Genomic DNA, 19,083 nt, shown 5'->3' with positions numbered 1-19,083 from the left:
TGTTCGCTCCTCGGCGCGACGGAAGACGACAGGTGTGGCGGTTCATTAACACAGGTGAGAGACAGGACTGCAAACATTTGCTGTTTGAACAGATGAACCCTGTTGTTGAATGTTGTCAACTTTGCACAAAGGGTGTGTTTCTTCTTGTGAATTCATTTCAGTGTGAAACAACTTGTAGGACTTTGAGTTGTTTACTTTTTGGCTTGTTTTAAGATAACTGGGGTGAGGATTCTCACTGTTAAATATTGTTCTTATGTTGTTATTTGGTCATGGATACAAGAAAACAAACAAAAAATAATTTTTAAAGACAAAAACACACAATTTGAAAAAGCCAGGCAAGCTGTTTCTGCCTGTTAATATATTTTTTACACTAAGCCAGGGGTTCCCAACCTGTTGAACCAAGCCTGCTCCCAGTAGATCACACACACACACACACACACACACACACACACACACACACACACACACACACACACACACACACACACACACACACACACACACACACACACACACACACACTAATGGAGAGATGTCAGACTGAGCAATAATAATGTTATATTAATGTTATATTATCATTATCATATATTGTTATCTGTGCAATAACATGTTACACTTTATGTGCATGTCTGTGTTCTAATATTGAATATTACAGACTACATGTTTGTCAATAGCTGATCTACTTTTTATTTTTAGTATCTATTTTTTTGTACATTCTTAATTTTTATTTATTTTGTATTTAAATTGTACTGTTTTCACTTTTTCTTTGCAATCTTTGCTCTTTGCTGCTGTAACAATGTAAATTTCCCCATTGTGGGATAAATAAAGGATTATCTTATCTTTTCTTTTCTCTGCCAGGGACACCATAACTATTCTCTTGCTAAATTTCTTTTTTCCTGTACATTACAATGGCAGATATAAAAAATCAGACATTCAACATCTTAACATTTCCTTTGTTTATTAACAATTAATAATCTTGCTATTCATTTATTTCATTCACTATATTTTGGTAAACAGTCTTGTAATTTCTGATTTAGCACAGACTTTAATATGTAATTACATCTCAAATGACATATTGTAAAATTTAATTTCACAAATTATGTTGTAAATTGATTTTAATTGTATGGTCCTGGGACCCCCCTTGGGCCCCTGGCGACCCCCACAGCTGCAGCCTGTCATGAGTCTGTGCCATGTACAGTAGAGGACAAAGTACACCACTTAATTACTTAAGTCAAAGAAAAGATACTCCTGGTTGTCAAATATGGCTGCAAGTGAAAGTTGCTCTGTCACGTTATTACTTGAGTTAAACTTCTAGAGTACTGGCTTGTATAAATAATTAAATATTCATGAGGCACGAGTGCAGTCAAGAACATTCTCACACATTGAGAAAACATTCAATTGTTAATCAGCCATTTCAGGATGTGCAAGGCCTCTTGAACTCTGCCATTAAGCAGGATTTCCTTATTCCTGGTGTTACTAAAGCCCCCTTGCTTTTTGCTTTTTTTTTCTCTTCTCTATAGCGTTGTTCTCATCCAACATATACTAAAACATATTAAAAAGAAAACGGTTTCTTCATCCATGGAGACACGCAACGTACAGGTATGGCAACACCACTAAGACAAACTATACGCAGAACAATATGAACTCAGCTTATAGTCTTTAGGATCATATTTCAGGGAAAAAAAAGAAAATTTATCTGCTAACTTCTGAGCAAAAGTAACAAGAACATTCATTGAAATGTTGTGGAGTCAAAAGTAAAGCTCAATAATATTTTAGTACATTTACTTTGTTACTGTCCACCTCTGCTCCTGAATGTATTATTAATAGAATAGCACATAAAAACAGCACACTTTCCTTTAATTTAGAGATTTTATTTGTCATTTCTGACACAGATTACAGTTCAGTATTTCACTTGATCATGTAAATTATTTTCTTTTTACAGTAGCAGTGGCATGAAAATAAATATGCATAAAAAATACAAAACAAAACAAAAATTCATGCTTCCAAATATGGAAGAAAATTATAGAGAACTGTGTGTTGCCTTTTTAAGTTTTCAGCAGGCTTGAAGTTGCACCCTTCGTATGCATTGAATGTTAAGAATGAACGGGGTTATTAACCAACCAACTCCTTTGAGTGAAGAGTCTCCTTAATAAATAATGAATATCAGAATCAAACAATGTACACATGATTATAAGTCCTTCAGAGCTAACAGCTTATTGCACTTTCCAGAACCACGTTGTGCAGTAGACCAGTGGCTTAACACTGTGTCTACTCCATCTAGTGGTTCCCCTTCAGGTTAATGAAGCACTGTTTTTTTGTTTTTTTTTTAAACGCAGATTCTTTTCTACCAAAGGGAACAAAAGGTTTGTGGTAAAGAGATATGTACATCGAGTATATGTGGATCAGGCCGCCTTGGACAGGCACAAGACATTCACAGTTCTTCTCTACATGATGCATAAATAGAAAAAGAAAACATTTGTAATCTTATTATTTTATATCTGGAGTGTTTGCAAGAAAACAGCAACCACTTAAATTCAAGAAACAACTTGATATAGAGTATTTGCTATCACTGATGTGGGCCTGTTATTGCTGGTTGATAGCTCTCCTGATCAAAAGGAAAAGCTGTCCATTAAACAATAGATAAACACAGTCACTGGTTGTAAGTGAGAAAGGAATGGAATAACCAAAACAAGAATGTATTGCCTTACAGGACATATCATTTAAATTAAATCTATTATATTCATATATATGAAACATGTATAAGATGTAGAGCAGACAGAGAGTCGATGAAAACAGTGAAAACCTTTGAGATTTGCTGTAAAATATGTTACTCTTCTACACAGTACAGTCGAACTTTGATCTTAAGTTTAAGAGGACAAACGAGTTGAAAAAAGTATTTCTGTTGAAGCATCCATTGTTACCTGTTTGGTCCAAGAGCCACTATTAGTGAGCAATAACTAAATGCCATTATTTCTTTGTCCTAAACCGAGATATGACGATAAAACAAGGAAAGATATGCAGCTCTGTGATCCAAAGCAGAATGTCTCACTTATCTCAACCCTTGTTTCCTCAAGTGCAATTGAGCATTCACATGAAAACAACAATGCGTCATGAATTTAAAAACAAAACAACGTATGCAGACGCGTGTTGAAGGCATCAACCTTAACGGCTAGTGCTCTGGTCAACAGTCCAAGCAGGTCAAATGAAGTTGTGATAAAAAAAAAAAAGTGCTGTTGCCATCCAAACTGCCTTTCGAACCTCAGGCACTTCTCTTCACCTTGAGCTGTGCGTTCCAGAGCTAACGGAGAGGGATGTTTATGATCCCAGAGTGCATCGACACTTGGCACGCTTTTATTAATTGTTCTGAGTGGATGAGGCAGAAGATCGGGGCTGGTGTTGTCGTAATATAAGAGGCCCCCCATCTGCACATTTTTCATGCACAAGATCCCTCAAGCCTCACCCCCCCCCCCAAAGTGCTCACGTCCAGTTTGTGAGTTAGATCCTCTTTTCAGGCTGTGTAACGACCCTCAAGCAGGATCCTCTGGTGCGGTCCCTCAGTCAAGAATAAGACTCAATCCAGAGTTTTCATCCCGTTCTTTTTTCTGTGTGTGTGAGTTCCCAGGACAGATGTTTGCCTTCATGTTCACATAAAGGAGTGATCTGCTGGAGGCCCGTACGAGAAGCCTGGAAAAGCTCCGGCGGCCTCCTTGACGCTGCTCGTCACGGTCAGGCTGTCGTTGCACAGAGACGAGGTGACGGGCATGTGGGTGAACTCGGGGTCGAAGTGTCGCAGATCTGTGGGGCCGCTCTGTGAAACCAGACAAGGAAGGACAGAATTTAGGACATTTGCAAAAAAAAAATATCTTTACGCATAACAAGAAATAGTTTGATGGTTAGATCGGTTTTCTTAGTGACCTATGAACACGTGATTAAAGTTCCTCCACACTTAATCAGTAATAAGTCATTTGTTTTGTTAAGTTTTTTAAACAAACAACATTTGGAGCCACCTGATTGGCTCTGGAAAACCGCCATTGGCATTTTTCTTAGCTTGCATGTAACACATCACTTAACTTGCTACCTTTGCAGACAGTCATGTACGATTGATATTTTCTTAATGAACTGATACTTAAGATTCAGAAGTTTGAACTCACCACTGAGGGAATGAATGGAGGTGTGATCTTTTTGGCCATCAGGTCCTCCCAATTGATTGGAGAGAAGAATGAATGGTACTTGAGCTCAAGCTGGAGGGAAAAAAAAAACATTTCAAATTAGCACACAAACTCATGAAGTCCTAGTCCCTTAGTATGTCTAAAAGGTCATCTGTTCAGACTTACAAAGTCATCCTTCGATCCCAGCCTGTTGGTGCGGTCCTTCTGCAGGAGCCCCTCGAGCATCTCCCTGCCTGAGTTGGACACGTTGGGCTTGAGGACTGGAGCCTTGTGCAGGATGTTGTTGTACATCTCGGCTGTGTTGCGACTGTAGAACGGAGGCTGGAAAAGCAAATTCATCTAATTTAGCACACGAAACAATCAGCAAAGTTTCAAAAAGAGGCGTAAAGTCTGGGAATGCACTTACAAGTCCATAAAGCATCTCGTAAAGCACAGATCCAAGGCACCACCAGTCCACGGTGCGGTCGTACGCCTGCTTCTGGAGAACCTCAGGCGCCAAATACTGAAAGGAAACCAGCAACAAAGAATTAACTTACATCCAACAATTTGAACGAGTGCCTTTTCTGTATTTATATACTGTGGATGTGTTTTGTACCTCAGGCGTCCCGCAGAAGGTTGTTGTAGTGCCATTCGCCTCAACGCCCTCTTTGCAGAGTCCAAAGTCTGTGAGGACGATGTGGCCCGTTGAGTCCAACAGGATGTTCTCTGGCTTCAGGTCCCTATTTAAAAAGAAGAAAAAGAAAGCTTTAAAAAGGTTGCTCCCATACACTTCTTCCTTCTGTTCAGCTCTACACGGGTCATGTTGACAATCGTCCACTAGGGGGTGCTGTAGGATCACCAATTACCTGTACACGATGTGCAGAGAGTGGAGGTAGCCGAGTGCACTGGCAATTTCCGCAGCATAGAACCTGGCTCTGGGCTCCAGGAAAATCCTCTCTCTCTGGAGGTGGTAGAACAGCTGGAGAGGAGACGGGACAAACATCTGTCAACACCTGATGGAAACCCTTTGATGTAATGACCTGATTCTAGATGTTCAATGTTCAAAGATTTACCTCTCCGCCATTGACGTAATCAAGTACAAAGTAGAGTTTGTCAGTGGTCTGGAAGGAGTAGTGCAGCCCCACCAGGAAGGGATGTTTGATGTTCTTCATCAGCACACTGCGCTCTGCCATGATATGCTTTTGCTGGAAGGAAAGTATGGAAGTTAATTTAATCTTTCATCACAGTGACGGTTCAAATACTGACACAGAAGCAAAATGTCGACCCCCCTGGACGGAACCCCCGTCTTACCTCTTTCTTCTTCATGATGATTTTCTTCTGTAGCACTTTGACAGCGTAGTAATTGGTGGACTCCTTGTGTCGAGCCAGCAGAACCTGTCATAGAGCAAACATTTGCATGAGTCATGGTGTTGTGGATGATAGACGTGAGAAGATAAGAGAGGTTATAGCAGAGGAGGCGTTTCAGTCACCTTTCCAAAACTGCCTTTGCCGATGATCTTGAGGTAGTCAAAGTCGCATGGTTTGATCCTAATTTTAAAAAACAAGAAAGATAATTTAGTTTTTTTTGTGGACACTGCACGGGGACAACACTTCTTGCCATGTATATTTATAAGTAGAGTTCTTTTTAAAGTCAACTTACTGTGTTTCTTCAGCCAGCGAGCTTCTGGAATTTAGGCACATCTGAAAAAGTATGGAATGAGGAAATACATGAATACGTTGCCACATACAGAAAATGAGTCAGATAGAGAGAGGAAACGTACTCTGCTTACCGGAGTTTCAGGAAGTTCATTATCAACCTCCTCGTTCTGATTCTCATCAATCTTCAGGAAGTTGTTCACTTCGACACTGGAGGAAATGAACACAGAGATGGTTAGCATTGTTTGTTTTTTTTAAATCAGCTTTAACCTGTTTACCTCATGGGCGTAAAGTTTGTCTAGATTAAAATCATATAAACTCTTGTTGTATTGCTCTAATCACAAAGAGCAGTTTGAGAGGCTGTAAAGCTAAAACGGATGCTCCCTGGTGGATTGTGAATGACCGTCTGAAACATCCAACCAGGTCAAGTTTAGGATGCGATCATCTCCTTTTAACCTGTCTGAGAAAAAAAGCTTAAGCCGCTGACCCACAACGGGAGGGTTCAGGCGGCTCTGCAGGACTCAAGAGGTCCCGCTCAGGCGCCCTCTTCCTTCTGAAACATCTGAAGGGGACAGATGCAGGAGCGATTTTTTTTCAGTCCTGACCTGGACGGCTGTGATGGTTACGAGCCATGTATCATGTAACGACTGAATTACCGGTTTATCCTCGTCTAGGGGACAGAGAGGATTTGCTGCAGGGGTGATTAGGCATGTAGAGACACTGCTTCTGGCTCGTCATGACACAACTATTATTACCCTGGTTTTCTCGGACCCAGATTATTTCTCCGCACAGATTGTCCTGCCAAACTCAGGTGGCTGATTGGATTGGCCAGCACACTCACAGATCGCGAACAGGCTTATGATCAGAAATAAACACAAGAGCCAGGAAGTAAGAGATGCCAAGTGACGCTTCTTAATTGTGTGCCTCCTTCCCACGCCAATTTTCCATCCAAAACAAACATATTCTTTATCCTCATGGTTGTGTTATTAGAGGGAATACTCACTGTTGGCAGATGTGTGGGGTTGACACCAGCTTCTGGATGAAGTCATTCAGCCCCATTTTTCTCTCCTTGATGAAAGCTGCACAGAGAAGACAGAGAGAGGGGGTTTAACATCTGAGCTACATATTTGGTGAAAAAAAAATGCCTCCATTAAGAAGTAAATATATTTCAGCTGTAATCTTGCGTTTCTGAGTTCCACATGTTCTGTTCTAGGTTAGATTTGCGTGTTGTGCGTAGACCTCTAATGCTGCAGGCTTACGGGTTATGCAACCACTTGGGTCACTCGTTCAGATACCAACAGTGGTGACCAACAAAGCATTTTCCATCACACATTATTACCAATTCAAAAATAGGCAAGTCTGGAGATTTTTTTCAGGCTTATTGCTCTACAGTTACATTTCATCCCAGCGATTTGTGTGATAATTAACCAAAAAAAAAAAAAAAAAAGCTCTCAATAATTAGGTTTAATTAATCTTTTTAAAGCGGTTTTTCTCTCTAATCAACACATAATAAATAAATGGGTTGAGTTTGGTTCACTGTTGAGTTCAAACGCAGGTTAAGTGATGATGAAAAAGAAATGTGTGTCGTTTGTTTTCTCACCGGTGAGAACGGTGACAATCCCCCTCATTTTGCAGTAAGTAAGATCACATCCAGCTTCAGTGACAGCCATGCTGACAGCGAGAAAAACACGGATATCCAATAAACACGAAGAAGAAATCAATAGTAGTCCCTGTAAGGTCCAACAACAGTGAGTTATCGCTGACTTATCCGCGTCGTGTTTTGAAGTCTCACAGTCAGAGCTCAGCCGGCCGCGCTCCGCATCTGAATCAGCCGGAGAAGCCAGCCCACAGCAATATATACCGAGCACGTGGTACTGGGAGGCGGCCCCGCCCATTTTTATTTTTTTCGTCATCCGCGTAACCACGGCAACTGCTGCTCGGGAAGGGAGGCGTGACATCATGGGATTCCGCTGCAGCCACATTCTGCCTGTAGGAGGCGAGGGGATGACGAGGAGAGCTCACCGCAGAGGAGGAGGAGGAGGAGGAGGAGGTGATCACTCCTACCTCTCCCTCCTCCTCTTCCTCCTCCTCCTCCTCTTCTTCATTCTTTTCTCTCAATGAAAACCTCCAACTGACTTTAATCATCTGAGATACTTACTGATGCTCTATTTTAGTAATTTACTCAAATGATTTTTTTATACCTCTGCCGCATACAGACCTAAACAAGTGGCTTGACTCCACCTGAGCCTCCCTGCAGTGCTCTTATTTTGAAAGGATGTGCTGAAAATGTGTGTCATGATTGCTGCATTTCCACATAAAATAATGTTATGTAATCCACATAAAACGCTGTATAACGACCGCGTATATAGCCATTCTGTGTAGACTATCCATCTGTCCTCCAACGAAATCCAATGCAATTTCCTCAAATCTCCATAAGCCTTGCCTTTTAAATAATTAGTAGATCTGTGCAGCCGATGAGGTCAAGGTTACGGAGGTGACGTGGCACGACAAAATTATATAAATTCAGAGGAATAACACATGACATCATGCTCTTCTAAGCTGACCATGAGTCCAGCAGCTGTCATAGATGTGGTCCACTAACCCGGAAAGTTGCATAACAGTGGCATAATGCAGATGGCTATACCGCCTGAGGAGGAGAGGGAGCCGCACTGCAAATGAAAGCAAGTTTCCCAGCCGGTGTTAATGTGTCGGCTGATTGAAAGTGATCACTAACAGAAAAGTAATTTGGGATGAGACCTGTCTGTGACTGATTGATTCCACAGGGGGAGTCATGACATAAACATTTCTCTCTGTTGAAGTTTAATTTAATTATTATATATATTTGTTTATCTTTAAATACTTTATTATATCCTAGAGGACGTTCTGGTTTATGCTCTATTATTGAGAGAACTCCTACTCACACAAATAGACCAGATATACACCAGTTCAGGTACTTTGCTGTTTTAACATTTTGTTCATCTAAACTTTTACATTACCTCAAAATATTGTTTTTTTTTATTTATTATTATTATTATTTATTTTTTTACCTCAAATCATGTTTTTGTCTGTAATGGGGTAACTTATGATTCATTACCGACAGATGAATATTTGCTTTTTTATTTTTTGGCTTTATTGGATATGACAGTGGGAAACCAGGGAGAGAGAATGGGGACTGACATGCGGGACAGGATCCACAGCTCAGACTCGAAACCCCGGGCCGCCTGCTCAGAAGAATATAGCCTCTGTGCATGGGGCGCAACCTAACCGCTAGGCACTCTACCCTAACCCCAGTTATTGCTTTTTAAAGACACATTTGCATCAAGCGGTAACCTCTGGTGTTGAAAAATGAAGAATGTGTGCCACTTGAGGCTGGCTAGAAGTCCCAAACCTACACATATTAAAAAGACCATTTTTCAGCAGATGTTACAGATGTTTACAGCCTTGTGCAAAAAAAAATATATTTTGATCTGAATAGCTCATGTCTCCTAAAGGGGGAGGATTTTTAAAAAAACAATTTGTTTTGATTTTGTGAAGGATAATCTTTCTTACTAAGTTAAATACTGTATGTCATATGCGGAGAAAAGGCTCTTGATGTCTACGTTGATGTCTTTAAATGTCATGTTGTCTCTGGCCAACAACATATGACAAAGATAACCATCAAATCCTCACATGTGCTTTGCAGCTGTAATATTTTTACTCTAGAGAAGTATCTGAGTACTTGTTCCCACAGTGTTATTTAAAAACATCACCACGGTCCTCAGAGACTCATTCAGCTGAGCTCAGTCAGCGGGGAACTCCTGGCTTTTGTCCCAGAGGTCTGACATGTGACACTCGCGCATAATGTAACAAGAATGAAACGAGACATCACAGGACCGGTGGTTCCTGAACGAGGTGGGGAAAGAGGAAGTAAAGTGGCATGAAGGCTCAAATAGAAAGCCGGAAGTTTCTGGACCGCTCAGCTTCAGCTCTGTTTACACTCAGAAACACACCAGGGGGGGGTCGGGTTGCACTGACATGGACGCCTCATGCAGCCTCTCTCTGAATATTTTAAGCATATCATGTTATCTCTGGTTACATGTAGGGTAAACATGACTTGGGCTGTTCACGGGAACTGCCCGACCCTTCTGATTTGCATTGTTTCCACTGTGATGGAACAGAAAGTCAAGTGCTTTCTGGCACAGCTGAACTAAAATTGTATTTCCCCTTTATCTAAATGTATCTCTATGCAGTGTGGAAAGTCACATCTACGTCACCTCTCTGTTTAGATAAACTTTATCTGTCCTGTAGAGCGTTCAGACTATTTGAAATCACAGATTGTATCTCTTTCAGTTTTTCTCTAGAATTTTCCTCCAGTGTCAGACTAATCCGGTTTTATTTAGAACCTTCAAGAAAGCCGCCCCACTTTCCATCCCTCTCATGATTGATGCTGAGCAGACCGGCAGCACTTCTTTTTGTTATCACGTTGTCGAGCAGTCATGTGAGTCACCTGCCAGCAGATCTGGCAAAAAGCTTTCCCAAATCTCACCGGGTGCCATCGATCATAACGCCCCCCACACTCAGTGTGATACCACTCCTGGCACATGATTAAAGGCTCCGTCTGGAGCTGAAGGTTTGTCTGTGAGGGGCTCTGAAAATTAACCCAGTTTGTGATCCGCATCATGTTAAATTTTAAGACAAAGAGCTAAGCATCAGATTTACTCCAAAATGCAATCAGATGGTATTTGAAAAACGAAGGTCATTTCACATTGTTCATCCCGATCCAGAATCCTTAAAGTCCAGACAAAATGAAAATGTACCTTCTTATCCCTTTAAATTTATTCTCAGTCAAATCTATTTAACAATATTTTTCTCCTCCAAAAATCCAGTTCTTGGTCACCTTAAATCGAGCTCTAATCATACGAGACGTGTGTATCCGCTACCTTTTTACCAACCACTTTCAACTGTTCATATCCGTTTCCCTAAAGTACAGCGGGTTCAAGCCCACTCACGAGAATTTATTCATGGCTTCTGTGACTGCCCCAGATTTTGGGCTGGGAATATTAAAGTTAACTGCTTCAGCAACTCCGTTTAGTGTACAACTGGGTTCTTCTCTCTCTCCAACAGGGAGACAAACTTAACTATTAGTTCCCGTTTTTATAACTTTCAAACCAAGTTTCTGTCAGAGTTTTTTTCCCCAGCTGCCTGTCATGTTTTACTCATAAACATGTCCCAGAAACTCCACAAATTCACTTTTATATCGACTCTAAAATACCTTCTGTCATCACTCTCTGTTAGCTTTGTTTTTTTGCCTTTTTAGCTTCACATATCGTTCTTTAGCTGCTAAACGCTTGCACTATATTCACCAGCTAGTTGCTAACTGTGACTTCTGTTCAGTGTCATCTGGTCATGTAATGTTTGTTAGTAGGGATGCAGTTCAGTAAACAGTCAAAATTAGGCCCCATTTATATAAAATTGTCTGCAGGTAAACAAACTTCATTTTCAGAGTGTGGCTAACATTAGCAGTGCTAGCACCGGCAGCTTTCGGCCCTCCCTGCAGGTTAACATCAAAATGCTTGACTTGATATGCAAGCCTACATACATACTCCATTTTCTAGATAAAAAAAAAAAAAACCTGCCAAATGGCGCTGCCCCTACGAGATGCTATCCATTCACTGTGCTTGTTTACATCCGGGTAGTAGAGCAGTGAGAGCAGGCCCATTAACCGGAGCAACAGACAGTCGCTGGCTACAGAGGCGGCGGGCTGCATTGCAGTTTGAAAGTAACATTTGACCAGCATCGAGGACCAACAAATAAGAATATGAATAATTCAATAAGTTCACATTATTACTGGATAAGGGAGGGTGATGACGTTCAACCATTTAGTTGGCTAAATGTGCACATCTCTACTCTCTATTTTTTTTTTTTACAGGCAAAATCTGCCTGATGTGGCTGAAACAGTGCTATGTAACTGTTTTAAGTTTTGTTCATGGACCTAGGTTTTTGTTAAAGATTAATGGGAATGCATTTTTCAGAAAATCGTCTGATTTGCACTCAAGGCTTAACATGAGAATCTGGCCCTGTGCCTGCCCGGCTGTCTGCTTCTAGTGTAACGGGGTTGAGGCAGCAGAAGGTGGAGGAATAAGTCATACAGGCACACTAGTCCTCAGTGACCGACTGTGAGGCTGGCAGGAAGCCTGTTTGCTAATCAGGATGGAGGATCTCTAATTACCATGTGGGTCTTGTTATCCGGCTCTGAGCAGCAATCGCACACCTACTGAGTCATCCCAACTCCTGCGGCCTCTGATCTCACTTAAGAACAGATCATGCCCCGTCTTTATAAAGTCTTTTTTTCTGTTTGTGCTTGCAGTGTTCATCGCTCTCTCTCACAGTCTCTTTGCACTTATTGTTATTACTCATACAGAGAACCGCAGACCGGAGGTGGCGGTCCTGACGGGCGGCATCGCAGTGCAGCCTCGGGGCCCTAACGCGTGGGAACAGATTTTGACTCGTGAAAGCTCCGTTAGATTTTCCATATTTCCCTGCTGAATTCCCAGGCATGAAATGAGATGTGTTTTTCAATATTTCCAATTCTCCCCAGGGGGGGGGGGTTAGATGGCTGCTCATTCGCTCGCTTCAACAGATAAAACAGAAAGAGTTTGCTCTCTTATGTGATGACTCACACTAATTTACTGCCAAATATTTTACAAACGATGCATTACTTTAATTTGCTGCCAAGTGTTGGATCCTGCCTATTTAAAAAAAACCCAAAGCCTCTATTAAATATATTAATGTGACTGCTATTACTGCTTTAATGACTATCATTATGGTTAGATTGGTTTTGTCTTGATGGTCTCTGAAATTACTGCCGGTCTAACATCATATCTCTTGCTCTGTAACTATGGTGCTGTTTGTGTTTCCTGAGAATTACTGAAACTATAACAGTCCAAAGAGAGGAAGTAGGCCAAGGACATTTTCATTCAGAGGTCCAGAATCTCATTCAGTAACTGAATCTGCTTCCAGTGTACGACAAACATCATGAATCAGTGCTAGGAGGGGACTTCTGCTTTTCAGTGCGGTTCCTGTTTCTGTTTTTATAGACTCATCTGTGAAATCATTAAAACAGAAGAGGACAAATACTCACCTAACAACCCTAAACAAACCAACTAACATAAATACAGTGAGCTCCCCTGCACACAGCCACTCCATAGTTACAAATGTCATCCAGTTTGTGGTCTGATCAGTGGTAAAATTATGAGGGATTTTTTATTAAGGAACTGATTTCCCCGTGAAAAATGTCAGAGGAACTTATCCGGCTTTATTTTTTTCGAGTTAAATGCAAAGGAGGGTAAATAACATGTAAAGTACTTTTGGTCTACAACCAATACTAGTCTTGCTAATTACTTTTTAAAAACTCCTGCTGGACATTAAAATGTTTTGTGACAGTCTGGGGAGATAAGTGACATTTTGAAAGAGTTAGCCTCCCTTAGCATACGAACTAACATGGGAACAGCTAGAGATGCTCATTCTTAGTCCTGATTTATACTTCTGGGTCGAATCTACTGCTGTAGCATACGCCTGTTTGGATAGTCTTGTACCTATGCAGAAGCCGGACGTGCGTTTTCTAAAAGATGCAATTCAAAACAACGAATACTGGATACTAAATGTACTGCATTTACAACATTTCCTGTGTCACCGCTGTTTTCAAAATTCTGCAGGAGGAAGAAGCTTTTTTAGGACGCTTTTCATCAGCTCCAACTCCGACATGATACGCTTGGTTTCGGTCGCCATGGTTTCCTGAACAACAAGCAAGCTGAGGATGTGGCCGAACCGGAGACTGGCAGCACAACTAACATGGTGATAGCACCACCGACTAGCAATTGTCAGGCGGAGTATTTCAGAGCTAAGCAGACGCACGCAAGGATGTAGCGCTTAGGACACGACGCAGAATAAATTCTGATTTTTGTGATGTGTGCAAAATGGATGAGATTTGGATGAACTCTGCAGCTCTACCAAAAACACAGACTTATTCTTACACCTGGGTTTTGAGGACGATGCACAAACTAATAACAAGTGGGATTCAGATGTGCTGTTGGTTGGATGCAGTTTCTACCTTTTCACAGTGCTTATACAAAACTAAGCTAACTGTTTGTAGCTTCATAGTCACCCTATGCAAGACTGATATAACTCTACATTTGTGTATTTTTAATGTGTCAGACTTTTTCTCTGAGGCTCAAAAGTAATTTTAAAATAGTCATTCTAAGCCTCGTCTTTTCATCCATATCTGTGGGAACAGAAGAGTTTTCATGCTTCTCACTGAACGCCAAAATCATCTGATCCTCCCAGTCCTGGTTACAATGTGGAGGCCTGTCGGTAACTATTACGCTCTCAGATGACAAATTTATGAGATGAAGAGCAGGGAGAGAGAGAGAGAGAGAGAGAGAGAGAGAGAGAGAGAGAGAGAGAGAGAGCTCTGCATTTGGACATTGCATAATTATCCAAAACAACAATTGGATAACAGACGGAGGAGTCCTCGATGATGCTTCTCGTAATGGGCATCTGGTGTTTTGTGCTGCCAAGAAGCAATCTAAGTAGTGGCAGTGACGTCACATAAAACAGAGGGGATTCAAGAAGCAGCTTGAGGGGGGTGTTTATTGAATAAACATATAACAGTGACATGATTGAATAGGGAGAGGATTGAGCTGTCTGAAAGAGGAAAAGGTGCATCCTCCTCTCCAGACAATCTTATAACACAGACAGTGAATTAAAGGAGCCCTTACCTATGAAGGATTTCTTTCCAGTCTTCATGTCCTCTGAAGTGTTTGATTGTATTTTGCTATCACGCTCTGGGTCTCTCTGATGAATCAACGTGTGTCTGCTGCTCAGCGTCCAGGTGCCCGAGTGCATAAAAAAAGATGTAGTCCCTCTAAAATATGCCTCCCTCTCCTTCTCCGTCTTCTTCTCTCTGCAGTTCTGGTCAGAAAAAAAGAAGTGTTCGATTTAAAGGCAAATAACTTTCCCCTGCTGCACTTCCCTCTTCCCTCCGCTGTGTCTTCCTCTTATCGCCTGCGACACCAAATAAAGCTGAAACCAAAGATCTGTGACGCACCTGCTTCTGTACACCACCGACCCCCTCCTCCTCCTCCTCCAAAACCACACCACCTACCTCCACCCTCTGTTCTTTTATCTACTTGGAGAGCGTCGAACAAAACAAAAAGCAGGTGTTTGGTTACGGCTCCCGTGAGTGTCGGAGTCCCCCAGGAGAGAGGGGGGGGGGGGGGAGACCGGTCTCCATGACTCGGGAACCACCTGAGGAATACAAAGAACACACAGAGAGGCTTTAACATCTGATTTTAATTGGCCACCGCTGCACAGGTGATGCGTTCAGTGCCCATCAGCTTCCTGTGCCTCTGTCATTTATTCTCTCTGAGGAGTTTATGTGGGTAAAATTATCCGCTTAGTCACACTGACAGCCCTGATTAGCTTTGTTAGCGGTCTGCCTCGGGGCTGTAGGCCATCAGGTACAATGAGAGGAGGTCTGTGGGGGCTGACGTACAGGAGCAACAGCAGCATCACTGATGAGTTCGGCCGTTTTGTCAGACAGCGAGGCGGTGCTTTGAATTATGATCAAGCTTCAGAGGCTGGACGAGTGAACACACGGCGATTATTAAACCTGGATATTACTTTAATAATGTGATTTTTTTACATTTGCTGGAATTTGCATTTTTGCTTTTTTTTTTTGCTGTGATTAGAAGAGAAGTTCAATACCACTCTTACAAAAAGTACAATACATTTTAAGCAGCAGCAGGTTAGCGTAGCTTAGCATACAAATAGGAAACAGGAGGTTAACGAGTTAGCCGCCAAGCGCTATCTGAAGGTTACAAAATCCGCCCCCTTGAAACTTAAAGCAAACTTTTCAAATCAATTTTTTTTGTTTTTTTTTACAAATGTATTCACACTATCTATCAAATTTTAAAGCTTTTCATTGTTGGTTTTCAGTTTCACCGCTGGTGCAGCAGCAGGAGCCTTTTGGGGGTTCAGGGTCTTGACCAAGGACGCTTCGCATCCCTGTTAGTTAAGAGACGTCTGACTTGAGCCACAGCCGTCGGTATTGTTACCTTTGTTACCGTTGCTTTTGGGGGATTCATGTTGGGTCTCTCTAAATAATTAAACGGTCTGGTTACAGTTTGTTATAATCCTGAGCTACATCAATAAAATGATTGATTGTTTTAATCGTTGAGACACTGAAATTGCTTTCAAGTGATTTTTCTTTTGCTGCGTTCATTCAGACTCATTTGCAAAGCAAAGATCTATTTGAATCCTTCGCCTACATGTTCAATCCTTCAACAACTGCTTTTTGACATCATCACAAACATGTTTCTGTACATGAACTACAAATGAAATAATATGCAGTAATAAGCGCCACAGGTAACCTTTACCTTTCTTCCCTTATTCTCATGGATAACGATGATAGATTGTGTGAAAAACAAATCGCTGATAAAAGAGCTGCGCAAACACTGAAGAAACAAACGTGAACATTGATGATGTGAAACATTTTACAGCCTTTTCCACCTTTTATTGATACTGAAATCAAAAACTCAAACTTCACAGCAAACACAAACACCTCCCACCGCAGAGGAACAGGCATTATTTAAATTTTCAAAAACCTCCAAGGGGTCAGGGAGAGTTTATAGATGAACTCATTAAAACTGTAAGAGAGAAGAACTGGGCTTCCTCTTTAAATCTTCCACTGAGTCATTTCATATCTGCAGCCCCGTGTTGAAAGGCAGCAATGTGGCCAACAAACATATTTTTTCAGCCTGTTAATCATCTTGTGGAAACACCGCACGACATAGTTCACGGGAAAGGGAAAATAAATACACATTGATATCCTGTAACGAGAGCAAAGACGGCAGGGATGTTTTTTTTTTTTTTTTTCAAATGAAAATGCAGCCTGAGGGTTTAGAGTGGGCTGAGAGCACTTTGACTGGACAGATTTGCATGTCATTTAAATCAGGGCTGAGTGTGAGCAGAGGAGTAAAATGGTGATAAACGGGTGATATGTTGACGCAGAGGAGCGATTGTTTGTCACTCAGAAACCTTTAGCTTCTCTGACTCAGAGTCCAGGGAAACAATCGTTTACTGTCCTGCTTGTTTATTGGCGTTTTCCTGCAGGACACAAACACTTCTAATTCTGCTTGTTGTTTGACTCACCTTAAACAGTGTTGTGCTATCTGGAATATAGGTCACACTGAAGAAAAATACATGAGAGGAACATAACAGGTACAAGAGAAAAAGTAGTTCATGAAATGAAACATGTAACATTTGGAGATGATGCTGAGAGATGGATGCATGGATTGATACCACTCTCTTATCTATCTGTAAAATATGAAGCCAGGAGTCATTTAGCCTAGCTTAGCATAAAGACTGAAAGCAGCTGGGATGGTTCTCTCCTCATGTAAGACAATATCTATCCACAAAATTCTAACGCTCACAAATCAACAAAAGGTGTATTGACTTCACTTCATTCATACGTTAGGTAAACATCGCACAAAAAGTAAGGACCTTTGTGTTTGGTGGATTATGTCTTTGTCGTAACGATGCTTCTTGGCAAAACATTTTCTAACGTTGAAAAGTTTATTTCCCTTTTTAAATGGTGCCACATTTGTAAGGAACATGCATTTGTGGGATGAGCAGCAGAGCTGAGTATGTGGGTTGCACCCATGAAAAACTTGCCAAATCTTCTCTGCCAATGCCAAACAGCTTATTGGCTCTTGTTTGTTGTCGTTTAGTTGATTGTTTGATTGAAGTCTGAAGACATATTCGCAATTTAACTATTTATTAATTTAACAAACAGGAGACTCAGTAGTGTAACATTTTGGAAAATATGTTTATTTCCTTTCTTGGTGAGAATATCATGAGCAGAAAGATGGCTCTCTCTTGTGTTTATAATAGCTGCTAGCCTAGCTTAGCATATAAACCGGGAACAGGGGATAACAGCGAGCCCTGCTCTGAATAAAGCACCCTGACATGCAGGACAAACCCAAAAGAATAAAATAAAGTGTTTAAAATTGTACTGCTCATGTGCTGAATCCATCCTGCTCTCTCTGACGGATGTGCTCCTGTGTTTGCCCATCACTCTCCTTCTTCAGCATTAATCAGCTGATTCAGGAGCGCTAAGTCAACCCGGTGGGCGGGAAGGACGAATAATCTGAGAGCAGGAGCGAGGAGGCGAGGGATTGAGATCACTCCGTCTGTACAGTAGGTCAGTCTGAGACGAGGGCCGGCTCACCTGCTGCTATCTTTAACCTGATTAGCAGCAGGCCTGATCTGCTGCAGGTCTGTGTGTGTGTGTGTGTTTGTGTGTGTGTGTGTGTGTGTGTGTGTGTGTGTGTTGTCTGTGGTCTCTTACTGTAAAAATTGAATTTGGTTCCCATGAAAGTCTTATCTCACTTGAGAATGATGTTTCTGTTGAGCTGCATGATAGCCGTGGAGATCTGAATTCGTACCAGTTCAGTAGAGCCTGAGATAAATCTCCATATGAGGGTCACCCAGTGGGTGAGGTTGGATTTAAAGGGATGCACTCCTAACATAGAAGGGCTTATCACCTGCTGCCACATTAATAGAAACAAGCCGCGCTACTTTGGTCGCCTTAAGAACCGTGTGATTTTATATGTGGAAAGTTGAGTCACACTTGGCATCGATGTCATGAAGATGTAACGATCAATCTCTACATGTTGGGTTTTTTTAACGTCTCTAAATGTTCAAAGAGTGCTTTTTAATTTCACACATTAGAATAAGCATAGCACAGATGTAAATCAGCTTCATATGTTTACAGTGATGATGGTAGAAATGTCTTAGTGGGACACATTCATAGGAAAGAGTCCGTGTTGATGTGATTAGTTACCCATGTGCTGATCCTGCTGTGACAAATCAAACATCTGCTGTTAAAATACAAATAAGCAAAGGCATGCAACTTATTCCAGCCAATCATAGAGTTTAAACTAAACCAGCAGAGTAACTTAAAACATGTTGATGTGTTCAGAGCGAGAGTGAAAGCGGCTTTGTTTGCGCTTCAAGAGGTTTTTTTTTTACCCATTATGTTTTTCTGATTCTACGTCAAGTTAGCAACATGACTCCAAGGATTCAGTTTAATTCAGTTTTTTAGATGTCAGATAAAACACTTAATGTGGAGACACTTGGCAGTGAATTCTGTTTAGGGTGCCATGTGTGAAAAATAAAGAATTAGAGATGTTTGGTTATTTGGCACAATATATTTCTTTAAATATGAAACAGGAGTATT

At 41.3% G+C, this 19,083-nt stretch overlaps 1 protein-coding gene and 1 long non-coding RNA gene across 4 annotated transcripts; one reads left to right on the top strand and one right to left on the bottom strand.

Annotated features, from left to right (window-relative positions):
• Positions 1-9: 9 nt before the first annotated feature.
• On the top strand, positions 10-15,843 carry LOC114920683 (uncharacterized). Its single transcript, XR_003809013.2, has 3 exons — positions 10-54; positions 1,521-1,599; positions 15,780-15,843. It is a non-coding gene; the product is annotated as an uncharacterized lncRNA (long non-coding RNA).
• Positions 1,851-14,858, bottom strand: si:ch211-195b13.1 (STKc_SGK domain-containing protein). Of its 3 annotated transcripts, none has more exons than XM_020642287.3 (13): positions 14,561-14,858; positions 6,808-6,883; positions 5,930-6,014; positions 5,809-5,849; positions 5,639-5,696; positions 5,460-5,543; positions 5,222-5,353; positions 5,015-5,127; positions 4,765-4,888; positions 4,576-4,671; positions 4,335-4,490; positions 4,152-4,241; positions 1,851-3,808 (listed from the first exon to the last, which is right to left on the bottom strand). In XM_020642287.3, exons 1-13 carry the CDS (start codon positions 14,685-14,687, stop codon positions 3,644-3,646), a joined length of 1,347 nt encoding a protein of 448 aa, XP_020497943.1. In that variant the 5' UTR covers positions 14,688-14,858; the 3' UTR covers positions 1,851-3,643. The 3 variants fall into 3 exon arrangements, with proteins under 3 accessions (XP_020497943.1, XP_020497945.1, XP_020497946.1); XM_020642289.3 differs by lacking the exon at positions 14,561-14,858 and adding an exon at positions 7,405-7,640; XM_020642290.3 differs by lacking the exon at positions 14,561-14,858 and adding an exon at positions 7,405-7,640 and having other exon boundaries at positions 5,939-6,014.
• Positions 15,844-19,083: the final 3,240 nt, after the last annotated feature.

This window comes from Labrus bergylta, chromosome 19 (assembly GCF_963930695.1).
Source record: "Labrus bergylta chromosome 19, fLabBer1.1, whole genome shotgun sequence".
Taxonomy (NCBI): domain Eukaryota; kingdom Metazoa; phylum Chordata; class Actinopteri; order Labriformes; family Labridae; genus Labrus; species Labrus bergylta.
The sequence above is the reverse complement of the archived record's forward strand: the minus strand, read 5'-3'. Positions and strand labels throughout refer to the sequence as shown.